The following is a 13,589-nucleotide window of genomic DNA, read 5'->3' as shown; positions in this document are numbered from 1 at the left end:
ATCAGACATGCATAGTGCTTTTCAGGACCCACAAAGATGCTTTACAATTAAATCAGTGACTTTGATTCAAGCACATGCTGATGATGGCAAGCTACTGGATTGTAGTTACAGCTGCCATGGCACAGTGTGATACAAGCAAAACTGTCATATTGCATCATCTGCGCTATTGACCATGTCCAGCAGGCAAGTATCGTGAAGTGTCTTGCACAATGACAGAGGCAGTATTCTTAAACATTAACTGAGACTGAACTATGTGGGTAACATTTTTCTGATCATTAGGTGGTACTTTGGATTAGTAAGTTTGATCTAAATTACTAGTTTTGTCAAGAATGCCCTTAAGCAATTATTTACAGTTATTAAAAGACAAACCAGACCCTAAGGTTGCACACCAAAAATGAACTGAAGCAACATCAACAATATTTACCTAATCATTAGCAGAATTCTCTCTATTAAAAATAAAGTAAGTCTGTGTGCTTACAGAGCTTTGTTGGAGGCTTTAACCACTGGCAGCAGCCTCAGAAAAGCCTCCTCTGAAGCAGAGTATTTCTTCAGGTCAAACTCATCCAGATCTTCTCCTGATGACAGTAAGATGAAACCCAGAGCTGACCACTGAGCAGGAGACAGTTTATCTGTGGAGAGACTTCCTGAACTGAGAGACTGTTGGATCTCCTCCACTAGAGAACGATCATTCAGTTCATTCAGACAGTGGAACAGATTGATGCTTTTCTCTGCAGACACATTCTCACTGATCTTCTTCTTGATGTACTGAATTGTTTCTTGATTGATCTGTGAGCTACTTCCTGTCTGTGTCAGCAGACCTTGTAAGAGACTCTGATTGGTCTGCAGTGAAAGTCCCAGGAGGAAACGGAGGTAAAGATCCAGGTGTCCATTTGGACTCTGTAAGGCCTGGTCAACAGCATTATGATGGAGATTATTTACATCAGAGTTGTTCAAAACAATGTGATGACGCAAAAATGCATAGGCAAAAGAAGATTGTTTTTGTGTTTCTTTTATCAGGTTGACTCCAGAGTTGATGAAGGTCAGATGGACATGAAGAGCAGCCAGAAACTCCTGAACACTCAGATGGACGAAGCAGAACACCTTGTCCTGGTACAGCCCTCTCTCCTCTCTAAAGATCTGTGTGAACACTCCTGAGTACACTGAGGCTGCTCTGATATCGATGCCACACTCTGTCAGGTCTGATTCATAGAAGATCAGGTTTCCTTTCTGCAGCTGATCAAAAGCCAGTTTTCCCAGAGACTCAATCATCTTCCTGCTCTCTGGACTCCAGTGTGGATCTGTTTCAGCTCCTCCATCATACTTGACCTTCTTCACTTTGGTCTGAACCACCAGGAAGTGGATGTACATCTCAGTCAGGGTTCTGGGCAGCTCTCCTCCCTCTCTGGTCTCCAACACATCCTCCAGAACTGTAGCAGTGATCCAGCAGAAGACTGGGATGTGGCACATGATGTGGAGGCTTCGTGATGTCTTCATGTGGGAGATGATCCTGCTCTCCTGTTTCTCATCTCTGAATCTCTTCCTGAAGTACTCCTCCTTCTGGGGGTCATTGAACCCTTTGACCTCTGTCACCATGCCAACACACTCAGGAGGAATCTGATTGGCTGCTGCACGTCGTGTGGTTATCCAGAGGAGAGCAGAGGGAAGCAGTTTCCCCCTGATGAGGTTTGTCAGCAGAACATCCACTGAGCTGGACTCTGTAGCATCAGTCAGGATCTCCTTGTTGTGGAAGTCCAGCGGAAGTCTGCTCTCATCCAGGCCATCAAAGATGAACAGAACCTGGAAGTGTTCAAAGCTGCAGATTTCTTTGGTTTCAGTAAAGAAGTGATGAATCAGTTCCACCAAGCTGAACTTTTTCTCTTTCTGCACATTCAGCTCTCTGAAGGTGAATGGAAATATGAAGTGGATGTTCTGGTGGGCTTTGTCTTCAGCCCAGTCCAGAGTGAACTTCTGTGTTAAGACAGTTTTCCCAATGCCAGCCACTCCCTTTGTCATCACTGTTCTGATTGGTGGATCTCTTCCAGGTGGGAGTTTAAAGATGTCTTCCTGTCTAATTGTTGTTTCTGGTCTGTGTGGTTTCCTGGATGCTCTTTCAATCTGTCTCACCTCATGTTCATCATTGACCTCTCCAGTCCCTCCCTCTGTGATGTAGAGCTCTGTGTAGATCTGGTTCAGAAGGGTTGGACTTCCTGCTGTAGCGATTCCCTCAAACACAGACTGGAATTTCTTTTTCAGACTAGATTTAAAATTTTGCTGACAAATTGTAGCACAATGTTCTATAAATTTGGTGTCCATCTGTGTTTGATGCTGCTGGCCACAGGGAACCTCTGAGATCTGCCGTTCCAACCTGTGGAGGAACCAGAAAATATTCATGCAACAATTTTCACATATAAAATCACAGAGTTTCTCATCTCAAGTCCTTAAAGTTTAAAAACAAAGCACAAAATGAACACAATACTGCCAGTAGACATTTTAGACCCTTCAGATCCCACGTCCATTGGAATGGACAAGATATTTTTCTGGGATTAGACCGATTAAAAAAATTAAGAAATTTAGGTAACACTTTTTTGACGGAGTGTGCATAAGACTGACATGACACTGTCATAAACATGAAGGAGTCTTTATGAATGTCTATGACTGTTGTCATGAAGTGTCATTTGGTAAATAATTACACTTTTAATACACAGTTGCTCTAAAAGTTGCTTTAAAAGTCAATTAAAAGTTCTGTCTTTGCATTAAATCATCTCCAGGATTAGAGGACTTATGTCTCAGCATAATCTAGAGAAACTCATCCATGCGTTTATCTTTAGCCGCATTGATTACTGCAACAGCGTCTTCACAGGTCTGACTAATAATTCAATCAAACAGCTGCAGCTGATCCAGAAGCTGCTGCTCACGTTCTCACTAAAACCAGGAAGATAGAGCACATAACACCAGTTTGAAAGTCCCTACACTGGCTCCCTGTAGCTCAGAGAATAGACTTTAAAATACTGATGTTAGTTTATAAATCACTGAACGGTTTAGCACCACAATACATTAAAGATCTGTTATTGTTGTACCAACCGTCTAGACCCCTCAGATCTTCTGGTTCTGGTTCTGCTCTGCATCCCCAGAACCAAAACCAAATGAGGAGAAGCAGCATTCAGTTTCTATGCACCACAGATTTGGAACAAACTTCCAGAAAACTGTAAAACAGCTGAAACACTGGGTGCCTTTAAATCTCAACTTAAAACCCACCTGTTTAGAGTTGCTTATGGCTAAATTAGGGTTAGACTGTGTGTTTTGATGTCTTCAATGTTTTTCAGTGTGAACAAGCAAACGACCTGAAAGTGTCCCGCATGCGCAGTAGAGGGCGCTATAGCGTCAGCGTTCTCAGTGTTCTGCCAACCGCCATAAAAAGAAGAGCTCAGTGTTTCCGGAAGTAAACATGGAAGCTAACGGTGGAGCTTAGCTTACATATTTGAAGTTGTTGTCCAACCAGAGCAGCATATTAACAACTTAATCCTCATATAGTTCGTCATGGTTGTTGTTTTTCTTCTCGCTTGCGCGTATCAGGACACATAATAGTGAGATTTGTTGAGAATCAGTGACCTTCAGTTCGGATGAATACGGCCTGAACGTTATGGTCGCATTTGAATCGGATACATATCGGTTATGGGTCCCATTCGAAAAAGAATCTGACCTGTGCTGTTCACAATGCCATCAAAAGACCAGATACAGGTCGCATTAAGTAAAAAAAAAATCGGAATTAGGTCACTTGAGAATGCAGTGTGAATGCACCTTTTGACAGACAGATCAGTTTTGTTTCTGGTCTGTCTGGTGTCCTCCTTGGACTCCATTATGCTTTTTTCTCCACATTATTCTCTGAATCTCTGAGGCGTCATAGAGCAGCTGGATTTGTTCTGAGATTAGATGTCACACAGGTGGACTCTATTTAGTCATTAGCAGCCATCAGGCAACTTCTGAAGGCAATTTATTGTACTCTGAATACTTTTGCACACCACATGTCGGTTTTTTTATTTGTCACTTTTTTAGTTGTATAGTTTTCTTTCTATCCTTCACCATTTTATGTCACTTTGTGTTGATCTTTCTCATAAAATTAATATATATATATATTTATATCTGTGGTTGTAATGTGACAAGACATGAAAAAGTTCAGAGGGTATGAGTACTTTTTCAAACCACCATTCTATTTTAGGGTTCATAGCAGAAATTTAGTTGATTCTGCTTAAATATATACAGGTCCTTCTCAAAAAATTAGCATATTGTGATAAAGTTAATTATTTTCCATAATGTAATGATAAAAATTAAACCGTCACATATTTTGGATTCATTGCACACCAACTGAAATATTTCAGGTCTTTTATTGTTTTAATACTGATGATTTTGGCAAACAGCTCATGAAAACCCAAAATCCCGTCTCAAAAAATTAGCATATCATGAAAAGGTTCTCTGAACGAGCCGTTAACCTCATCATCTGAATCAACAAAGTAACTCTAAACACCTGCAAAAGATTCCTGAGGCTTTTTAAAACTCCCAGCCTGGTTCATTACTCAAAACCACAATCATGGGTCAGACTGCTGACCTGACTGCTGTCCAGAAGGCCATCATTGATGCCCTCAAGCAAGAGGTGAGACACAGAAAGACATTTCTGAACGAATAGGCTGTTCCCAGAGTGCTGAATCAAGGCACCTCAGTGGGGAGGAAAAAGTGTGGCAGAAAACGCTGCACAACGAGAAGAGGTGACCGGACCCTGAGGAAGATGGTGGAGAAGGACCGATTCCAGACCTTGGGGGAAGTAGTGGACTGAGTCTGGAGTAGAAACATCCAGAGCCACCGTGCACAGGCGTGTGCAGGAAATGGGCTACAGGTCCCTCATTCCCCAGGTCAAAGGTCAAGCCACTTTTGAACCAGAAACAGTGGCAGAAGCGCCTGACCTGGGCTACAGAGAAGCAGCACTGGACTGTTGCTCAGTGGTCCAAAGTACTTTTTTCAGATGAAAGCAAATTTTTCATGTAATTCGGAAATCAAGGTGCCAGAGTCCGGAGGAAGACTGGAGAGAAGGAAATGCCAGAAGGCCAGAAGTCCAGTGTCCAGTACCCCCAGTCAGTGATGGTCTGGGGAGCCATGTCAGCTGCTGGTGTTGGTCCACTGTGTTTTATCAAGGGCAGGTCAATGCAGCAGCTATCAGGAGGTTTTGGAGCACTTCATGCTTCCATCTGCTGAAAAGCTTTATGGAGATGAAGATTTCATTTTTCAGCACGACCTGCTCACAGTGTCAAAACCACTGGTATACTCACCATGGTGCTACTGTTGGCCTGCCAACTCTCCTGACCTGAACCCCATAGAGAATCTGTGGGATATTGTGAAGAGAAAGTTGAGAGACCAAAACCCAAAACTCTGGATGAGCTTAAGGCCATCGAAGCATCCTGGGCTCCATAACACCTCAGCAGAGCCACAGGCTGATTGCCTCCATGCCACATTGAAGGCTGCAAAAGGATTCCTGACCAAGTATTGAGTGCATAACTGAACATAATTATTTGAAGGTTGACTTTTTTGGTATTAAAACACATTTCTTATATTGGTCGGATAAAATATGCAAATTTTTTGAGACAGGGATTTTGGGTTTTCATGAGCTGTTTGCCAAAATCATCAGTATTAAAACAATAAAAGACCTGAAATATTTCAGTTGGTGTGCAATGAATCTAAAATATATAACAGTTTAATTTTTATCATTACATTATGGAAAATAATTAACTTTATCACAATATGCTAATTTTTTTAGAAGGACCTGTAGATGTAGTTTATTCATCAACAGTAAGTGTTCAGTAATTGTGTCAATAACTGGCCAGAATGAAAGATGGTTAAATGTTTGTCATGGAAACACCAGATCAGGTGTTGAGACCTCTGTTCGATTCACTTCTTAAGAATAGAACTGTATGTCCAACCAGGTGGTCAGCAACACAGGAGCAGTACAGTACTATAGGGCAATGAACTCTCACCATTCCTTTTCACTCTGTGCTCTTCAGACTTCCAGCACAAGTCTGACTTTTGTTATCTACAGAAATATTCAAATGACTCTGCAGTTGTTGGGTTTATCAGAGATGGACAAGAGGCTGAGTACAGATTACGCTTTGTATTATGTATGGTGTGGGAACAATCATCTAATCTTGAATGTGAACAAAGTAAAGGAGTAGATAGTAGATTTCAGGAGAAACAAGGTTAGTTCAAACCCTATTTCCATTATGGGAGAAGAAATGGAGCTGGTTCAAAAATATAAATACTGTACCTCGATGTTCACCTGAAAGACAGACAGGACTGGAGACACAGCAGTGAAGCTGTTTATAAAAAGGGACAGAGCAGACTGTACTTCTCCAGGAAGCAAAAATCCTTCAAGGTATGATGCAAGAGGTTGAGCTTTCAGAGCACAATCTCTTCTGCTGTCATCTGTTGGAGCCAGGGACCTAAATAGGCTCCACAACCTGATAAAGAAGGCTGGTTCTAATTCTCTTTTGGTTCTGTTCTAAGGATGTCTATGGAGCCACTGGAAATTATGGTGCGAAGAAAGATTTTACTTTAAAAAAATATGTACAACCCAGAACAACCTCTTTGTGAGACTATCATCAATAAACAGAGTGTCTTCAGGCAGCAGCTTCTGCAAATTCACTGCAATACAGAGAACTTTCTTCTCAAAGCAATTGCCATTAACTCTTTAAATGAGTTACAATAATATTTAATGTCCCTTTGGGATCAATACACTACTTTTGAATTTGAATTTAACTAGATGGACGTGTAGAAGCCCTAGGTACAGACTGTGAATTTAAAAAGATCTGTTTTATATGTTGAAATGCTTTTAGTAAATGTTGTGGTACCATCGACCCAGCTGGATTTCTTTGTCTCCATGAGAATATGTTCCATAATATCACTTATGTAATTCATATGAACAGAAAAATAGCCTGACTTTATGAAATTCGCTCTAATGCTCCCATGATCACAGAATTTGGTATGTGTCACATGGCCACAATGATTCTGTCACCATGTGACTGATATAAACAGAACAGTTACAGCAGGTAGAAACAGCTCACCTCTCTGACGGTGGAGATCCAGGAGATTTAAAGTCAGGGTTAGGATCCCTTGACCTGTCGCTCTTAAAGGACACACAGCTGGGTTCTGGCTCTGGTTCTGGTTTGAGTCTCTGATGGATCCTGACAGAAACATGAGGATTAAAACCCATTCTGTGAGGTTCTGTTTACATACCAGCCAGCATTTCCATCATGGACCCATCTGGACCAGAACCGGGCTGAAGTTGCTGATTCTCTCCATCTGTGTCCTCCTGCAGCCCAGAGCTCTAACAACAGGCTGCTGTCACTCAGCTGCTCCTGCATCACTGACTTGCTGTCAGGAAGAAACACTGAACCAGGCTGAGCTGCTCTGTTCAGTCTGGATGAAGCAGCAAAGAGGAGCAGCAGCTTCATCACCACGTCTGTTTGGGCCTGATGTAGTGAACGCTGTGTGAAAAGGACACTTAGAGATGGTGACCTCACCTCTGACCTTTGCTCCGGCTCTCATCTTCCCCACACAGAGTGGTTGTAGAGGGAGGGACTCCCTCCTCTCTGTCCTCACACTGATCCATGCTGCTGAATTCACTTCAGCTCACACACACTTTCTAGCTTCACCTGCAGAGGAAACACACATCATTCATCAGCTCTGATCATCTTTACATCATTAGAGCTGGAAACAGATCAGCTGCTCCTCCTCTGATTGGCTCTTCTTCTCTGCTTCATATCAGAGGAAGCTGCATCAGCTGCTGCACTTCTACCATCAGTCCACCAGATGGAGACATGGAGCAACATTACATTCACTGATTCAACCTGCACTTCTACCATCAGTCCACTAGATGGAGACATGGAGCAACATTACATTCACTGATTCAACCTGCACTTCTACCATCAGTCCACCAGATGGAGACATGGAGCAACATTACATTCACTGATTCAACCTGCACTTCTACCATCAGTCCACTAGATGGAGACATGGAGCAACATTACATTCACTGATTCAACCTGCACTTCTACCATCAGTCCACCAGATGGAGACATGGAGCAACATTACATTCACTGATTCAACCTGCACTTCTACCATCAGTCCACTAGATGGAGACATGGAGCAACATTACATTCACTGATTCAACCTGCACTTCTACCATCAGTCCACCAGATGGAGACATGGAGCAACATTACATTCACTGATTCAACCTGCACTTCTACCATCAGTCCACTAGATGGAGACATGGAGCAACATTACATTCACTGATTCAACCTGCACTTCTACCATCAGTCCACCAGATGGAGACATGGAGCTACATTACATTCACTGATTTAACCTGCACTTCTACCATCAGTCCACCAGATGGAGACATGGAGCTACATTACATTCACTGATTCAGTCCATAGACATAATATAAGTATAGACCCTCATGGCCGCTCTCGTCTATTGTCGCTGACGAGATTTAGGGCGGCCATCTTGGAGCGGTACACCGCTCCAGTCAGCGTTATGTGTTTAGCACCACAATGACGTATCAGCGCATTTATTTGATCAAAACATGCTTTTGTGTTACTGGAAACCATATTCAAACATCTACCAAAGCTACATTTATAAACAATTGTATTTTTTAAGTATGTTTTTAATACATAGTTCAGCATATTTAAATAAGCTCAGTGGCTATAACAATAGAATAGGAATGGAATATTCTGATATTGATGTATTACAAAGCACACAGCCATTCATAATTTAATAAATCATTTAGTAATATCAATACATATTTATATAACTATGCAAACACAAATAAATAATGATTAATAATGGCATAAATAAATTATTAATACTGAATAATATATATATATATATATATATATATATATATATATATATATATATATATATATATATATATAGAGAGAGAGAGAGAGAGAGAGAGAGAGAGAGAGAGAGAGAGTAGATATATATATAGATACTGCGCAGAACCCTCAAGCTCCAGGCCTCTGGTAGAGGACCCGAGCTCAGAGGATGAAACAGACCACCCGCGGAGGGTGAGGAGAAGGGAATTTTTTTATTTTTTATATATATATATATGTGTGTGTGTGTGTGTGTGTGTGTGTTCCAGCCGACTAGTTCTAGCTTCAGAGATTCAGCAGCTGAGATTGAGTCCAAAATCCAATGTGAGATTCATCCTGCAGTGAATCCGTCTCTCTTTATAGATTCTCTCTCTTCTTCCTCACATCGTGTCTTTATGAAACTTTCAAAACAAAAACGAAAGATTTGGGATGTATCTTACTAGTGAAAGAATTACATATAAATAATAGTCTTTACCACCTGTGTAAACTTTGCTGGTGAATGTTATGACACATAATATAAGTTTTATAATATATGTTATATTGTTTCATTTCTAATATAGGCTCTTGTATCAGATAATCTAAGTCAATGTTAGAGAATAATTAATTATTTTAGATTTACAGAATCTCAGTTATCCTTCATAGCGGCTGAACCCGTATTACACCAACACTGTAGCTAATATTAGCTGGTATCTCGCCGGTGGACATAAATACAGTAAAGTAATATTCTAATCACAATATATACACAATAATATGTCCATCTTACTTGTGAAATGTTGTCTGTGGAGCCTCACATCAATAGTCCATCGATCCGAACAACAATATCCTCAGTGCTGAGGCATCTTCTGCTGTTTGGTTGAGCAAAGTAGGAGGGACGACCTCTCCAAGATGGCCGCCGTATTTCCTGCGCCGGAGCAGCCAATGCGGGGTCTACTCTATATTATGTCTATGATTCAGTCTATGAAATAAAATAGTTCCTGATGTTCAATCAAACTCTACAAGTGGAATATCTGATTATTAAATAGTTTATCTGTAATAAACTATTTATCAGAGGTAAACTATTTAACAATCTAACTGAATAAACCAAATTTTAACAATAATGTTATTTTATTTTTGAAAGGAAGTAGCAGGAGGCTGTTGTCTCTAACTTTAATGGTGGAAACAAGTTTGATTCCAGGAAATAAAAACAAGAAGCAGTTTGTTCAGAGAAGAAACCAAAGAAAATCAGATGATCATCATGATGTTTGATTCCAGTTAATCAATAATCTAATAATCATGTAGTTTAACCTCCAACCAGCAGAGATGAAATTTGAGCTGGAATCAGAAGTGAACATTTTCTCCAAACATCAGAGAGAAACGAGCAGAAAAGTTCCTTAAGACAAAGTTCAAGTAGGAAACAAAACAAACTTACAGTTTGTTCAAACGGTCCAAAGAGTTGAGGATCATCTGAACAGACTGAGACCCAACAGAACCACAGTAGAACCGGACTGGAGCCACTCCTGATCAACGCAAATTCAAACTGAAAGTAAATTTAAGGATTGTTGCTTAACTGATGACATCACATTTCTCCTGGTTTGTAGTTTCCTCTTCCACAGCAGCAGAACCAGGAAGTAGAAGGTCTGCAGCAGGTTGATAAAAGTCTTCATGAGGAGAAATGAGCCCAGAGCTGCTGGTGGCTTCCTGCTGCATAACTGGTCAGACTGGGAGGGAACCAGTTCAGCTGCTGGCGTGTGAACACATGAATCCTTCTAGTGACTCCCAGTGTGAACACATGAATCCTTCTAGTGACTCCCGGTGTGAACACATGAATCCTTCTAGTGACTCCCAGTGTGAACACATGAATCCTTCTAGTGACTCCCGGTGTGAACACATGAATCCTTCTAGTGACTCCCAGTGTGAACACATGAATCCTTCTAGTGACTCCCAGTGTGAACGCATGAATCCTTCTAGTGACTCCCAGTGTGAACACATGAATCCTTCTAGTGACTCCCAGTGTGAACACATGAATCCTTCTAGTGACTCCCAGTGTGAACACATAAATCCTTCTAGTGACTCCCAGTGTGAACACATGAATCCTTCTAGTGACTCCCAGTGTGAACACATGAATCCTTCTAGTGACTCCCAGTGTGAACACATGAATCCTTCTAGTGACTCCCGGTGTGAACACATGAATCCTTCTAGTGACTCCCGGTGTGAACACATGAACTCTGCTGCTGTTTTTCTGCTGATCCAGGTTCTGTTCAGCTCTGATGGAACCAGAACCTGATTTAACTGGTTCAGTTTGACAAGATTTTGTGAAAATAAAATCCAACATGTTTTAAGGTGACAATTTTCAGAGTTAATATAATAATAATAATAATAATAATAATAATAATAATAATAATAATAATAATAATAATAATAATAATTGGGCTGCCACCTTATCGTGGTGGAGGGGTTTGAGTGTCCCAATGATCCTAGGAGCTATGCTGTCTGGGGCTTTATGCCCCTGGTAGGGTCACCCAGGGCAGACAGGTCCTAGGTGAGGAACCAGACAAAGTGCAGCCCGAAGACCCCTTATGATGAATACAAACTTTGGACTTCGTTTTTCCTCGCCCGGACGCGGGTCACCGGGGCCCCACTCTGGACCCAGGCCTGGAGATGGGGCACGATGGCGAGCGCCTGGTGGCCGGGCTTTTACCCACGGAGCCCGGCCGGGCTCAGCCTGAAGAGGAGACGTGGGTCCCCCTTCCGATGGGCTCACCACCTGTCCGAGGGGCCAAAGGGGTCGGGTGCATTGTGCTATGGGCGGCAGCCAAGGGAGGGGACCCTGGCGGTCTGATCCTCGGCTGCAGAAGCTCTTGGGACGTGGAACGTCACCTCTCTGGTGGGGAAGGAGCCGGAGCTAGTGTGCGAGGCTGAGAGGTTCCGGCTAGAAATAGTCGGCCTCACCTCGACACATGGCTCTGGTTCTGGAACCAGTCTCCTTGAGAGGGGCTGGACGTACTTCCACTCTGGAGTTGCCCACGGTGAGAGGCGCCGGGCTGGAGTGGGCATACTTGTTGTCCCCCATTTGGGCGCCTGTACGTTGGAGTTCACCCCGGTGAACGAGAGGGTAGCCTCCCTCCGCCTACGGGTGGGGGGACGGGTTCTGACTGTTGTTTGTGCTTACGGGCCGAACGGCAGTTCAGATTACCCACCCTTCTTGGAGTCCTTAGAGGGGGTACTGGAGAGTGCCCCTCCTGGGGACTCCCTTGTTCTACTGGGGGACTTCAACGCTCACGTGGGCAATGACAGTGAGACCTGGAGAGGCGTGGTTGGGAGGAACGGCCCCCCCGATCTGAACCCAAGCGGTGTTCTGTTGTTGGACTTCTGTGCTCGTCACGGATTGTCCATCACGAACCCCATGTTCCGGCATAAGGGCGTCCATATGTGCACTTGGCACCAGGACACCGTAGGCCGCAGTTCGATGATTGACTTTGTCATCGTCTCATCGGATTTGCGGCCGTATGTCTTGGACACTCGGGTGAAGAGAGGTGCGGAGCTGTCCACTGACCACTACCTGGTGACGAGTTGGCTCCGGTGGTGGGGGAGGAAGCCCGTCAGACCTGGCAGGCCCAAACGTGTAGTGAGGGTCTGCTGGGAACGTCTGGCGAGTCCCCTGTGAGACGGAGCTTCAACTCTCATCTCCGGCAGAACTTCGAACACGTTCCGGGGAGGTGGGGGACATTGAGTCTGAGTGGACCATGTTCCGTACCTCCATTGCCGAGGCGGCCTATCGGAGCTGCGGCCGCAAGGTTGTTGGTGCCTGTCGCGGCGGCAACCCTCGAACCCGTTGGTGGACACCTTCGGTGAGGGATGCTGTCAAGCTGAAGAAGGAATCCTACCGGGCCTTTTTGGCCTGTGGGACTCCAGAAGCAGCTGATGGGTACCGGCGGGCGAAACGGCATGCGGCTCGGGTTGTCGCTGAGGCAAAAACTCGGGCGTGGGAGGAGTTTGGAGAGGCCATGGAGACAGACTTCCGTACGGCTTCGAGGCGATTCTGGTCCACCATCCGGCGTCTCAGGAGGGGAAGCAGTGCAGCACCAACACTGTTTATAGTGGGGATGGTGCTGCTGACCTCAACTCGGGACGTTGTGGGCCGGTGGGCGGAATACTTCGATGACCTCCTCAATCCCACCAACATGCCTTCTGTTGAGGAAGCTGAGCATGGGGACTCTGGGTTGGGCTCTCCAATCTCTGGGGACGAGGTCGCCGAGGTGGTCAAAAAGCTCCTCGGTGGCAGGGCCCCGGGGGTGGATGAGATCCGCCCGGAGTTCCTTAAGGCTCTGGATGTTGCGGGTTTGTGTTGGCTAACGCGACTCTGCAATATCGCATGGACATCGGGGGCAGTTCCCCTGGATTGGCAGACTGGGGTGGTGGTCCCCCTGTTTAAAAAGGGGGACCGGAGGGTGTGCTTCAATTACAGGGGGATCACACTCTTAAGCCTCCCTAGTAAGGTCTATTCAGGGGTCCTGGAGAGGAGGGTCCGTCGGATAGTCGAACCTCGGATTCAAGAAGAGCAGTGTGGTTTTCGTCCTGGTCGTGGAACACTGGACCAGCTCTACACCCTCAGCAGGTCCTGGAGGGTTCTGGGAGTTCGCCCAACCAGTCTACATGTGTTTTGTGGACTTGGAGAAGGCGTTCGACCATGTCCCTCAG

At 44.1% G+C, this 13,589-nt stretch overlaps 1 protein-coding gene across 2 annotated transcripts; it reads right to left on the bottom strand.

Moving 5' to 3' along the window:
* Nucleotides 1–474: 474 nt before the first annotated feature.
* LOC145555134 (NLR family CARD domain-containing protein 3-like) lies at nucleotides 475–10,432 on the bottom strand. 2 transcript variants are annotated; one of them, XM_081616514.1, is made up of 4 exons: nucleotides 10,321–10,432; nucleotides 7,563–7,694; nucleotides 7,104–7,223; nucleotides 475–2,365 (listed from the first exon to the last, which is right to left on the bottom strand). In XM_081616514.1, exons 2-4 carry the CDS (start codon nucleotides 7,649–7,651, stop codon nucleotides 475–477), a joined length of 2,100 nt encoding a protein of 699 aa, XP_081472640.1. In that variant the 5' UTR covers nucleotides 7,652–7,694; nucleotides 10,321–10,432. The 2 variants fall into 2 exon arrangements, with proteins under 2 accessions (XP_081472640.1, XP_081472641.1); XM_081616515.1 differs by lacking the exon at nucleotides 10,321–10,432 and having other exon boundaries at nucleotides 7,563–8,375.
* Between the last annotated feature and the right edge of the window lie 3,157 nt (nucleotides 10,433–13,589).

The sequence above is a fragment of the Poecilia reticulata genome, chromosome 15 (assembly GCF_904066995.2).
Source record: "Poecilia reticulata chromosome 15, P_reticulata-male-v2, whole genome shotgun sequence".
Classification (NCBI taxonomy): domain Eukaryota; kingdom Metazoa; phylum Chordata; class Actinopteri; order Cyprinodontiformes; family Poeciliidae; genus Poecilia; species Poecilia reticulata.
Note: the sequence above shows the minus strand (reverse complement) of the source record. Positions and strands in the feature narration are given on the sequence as shown.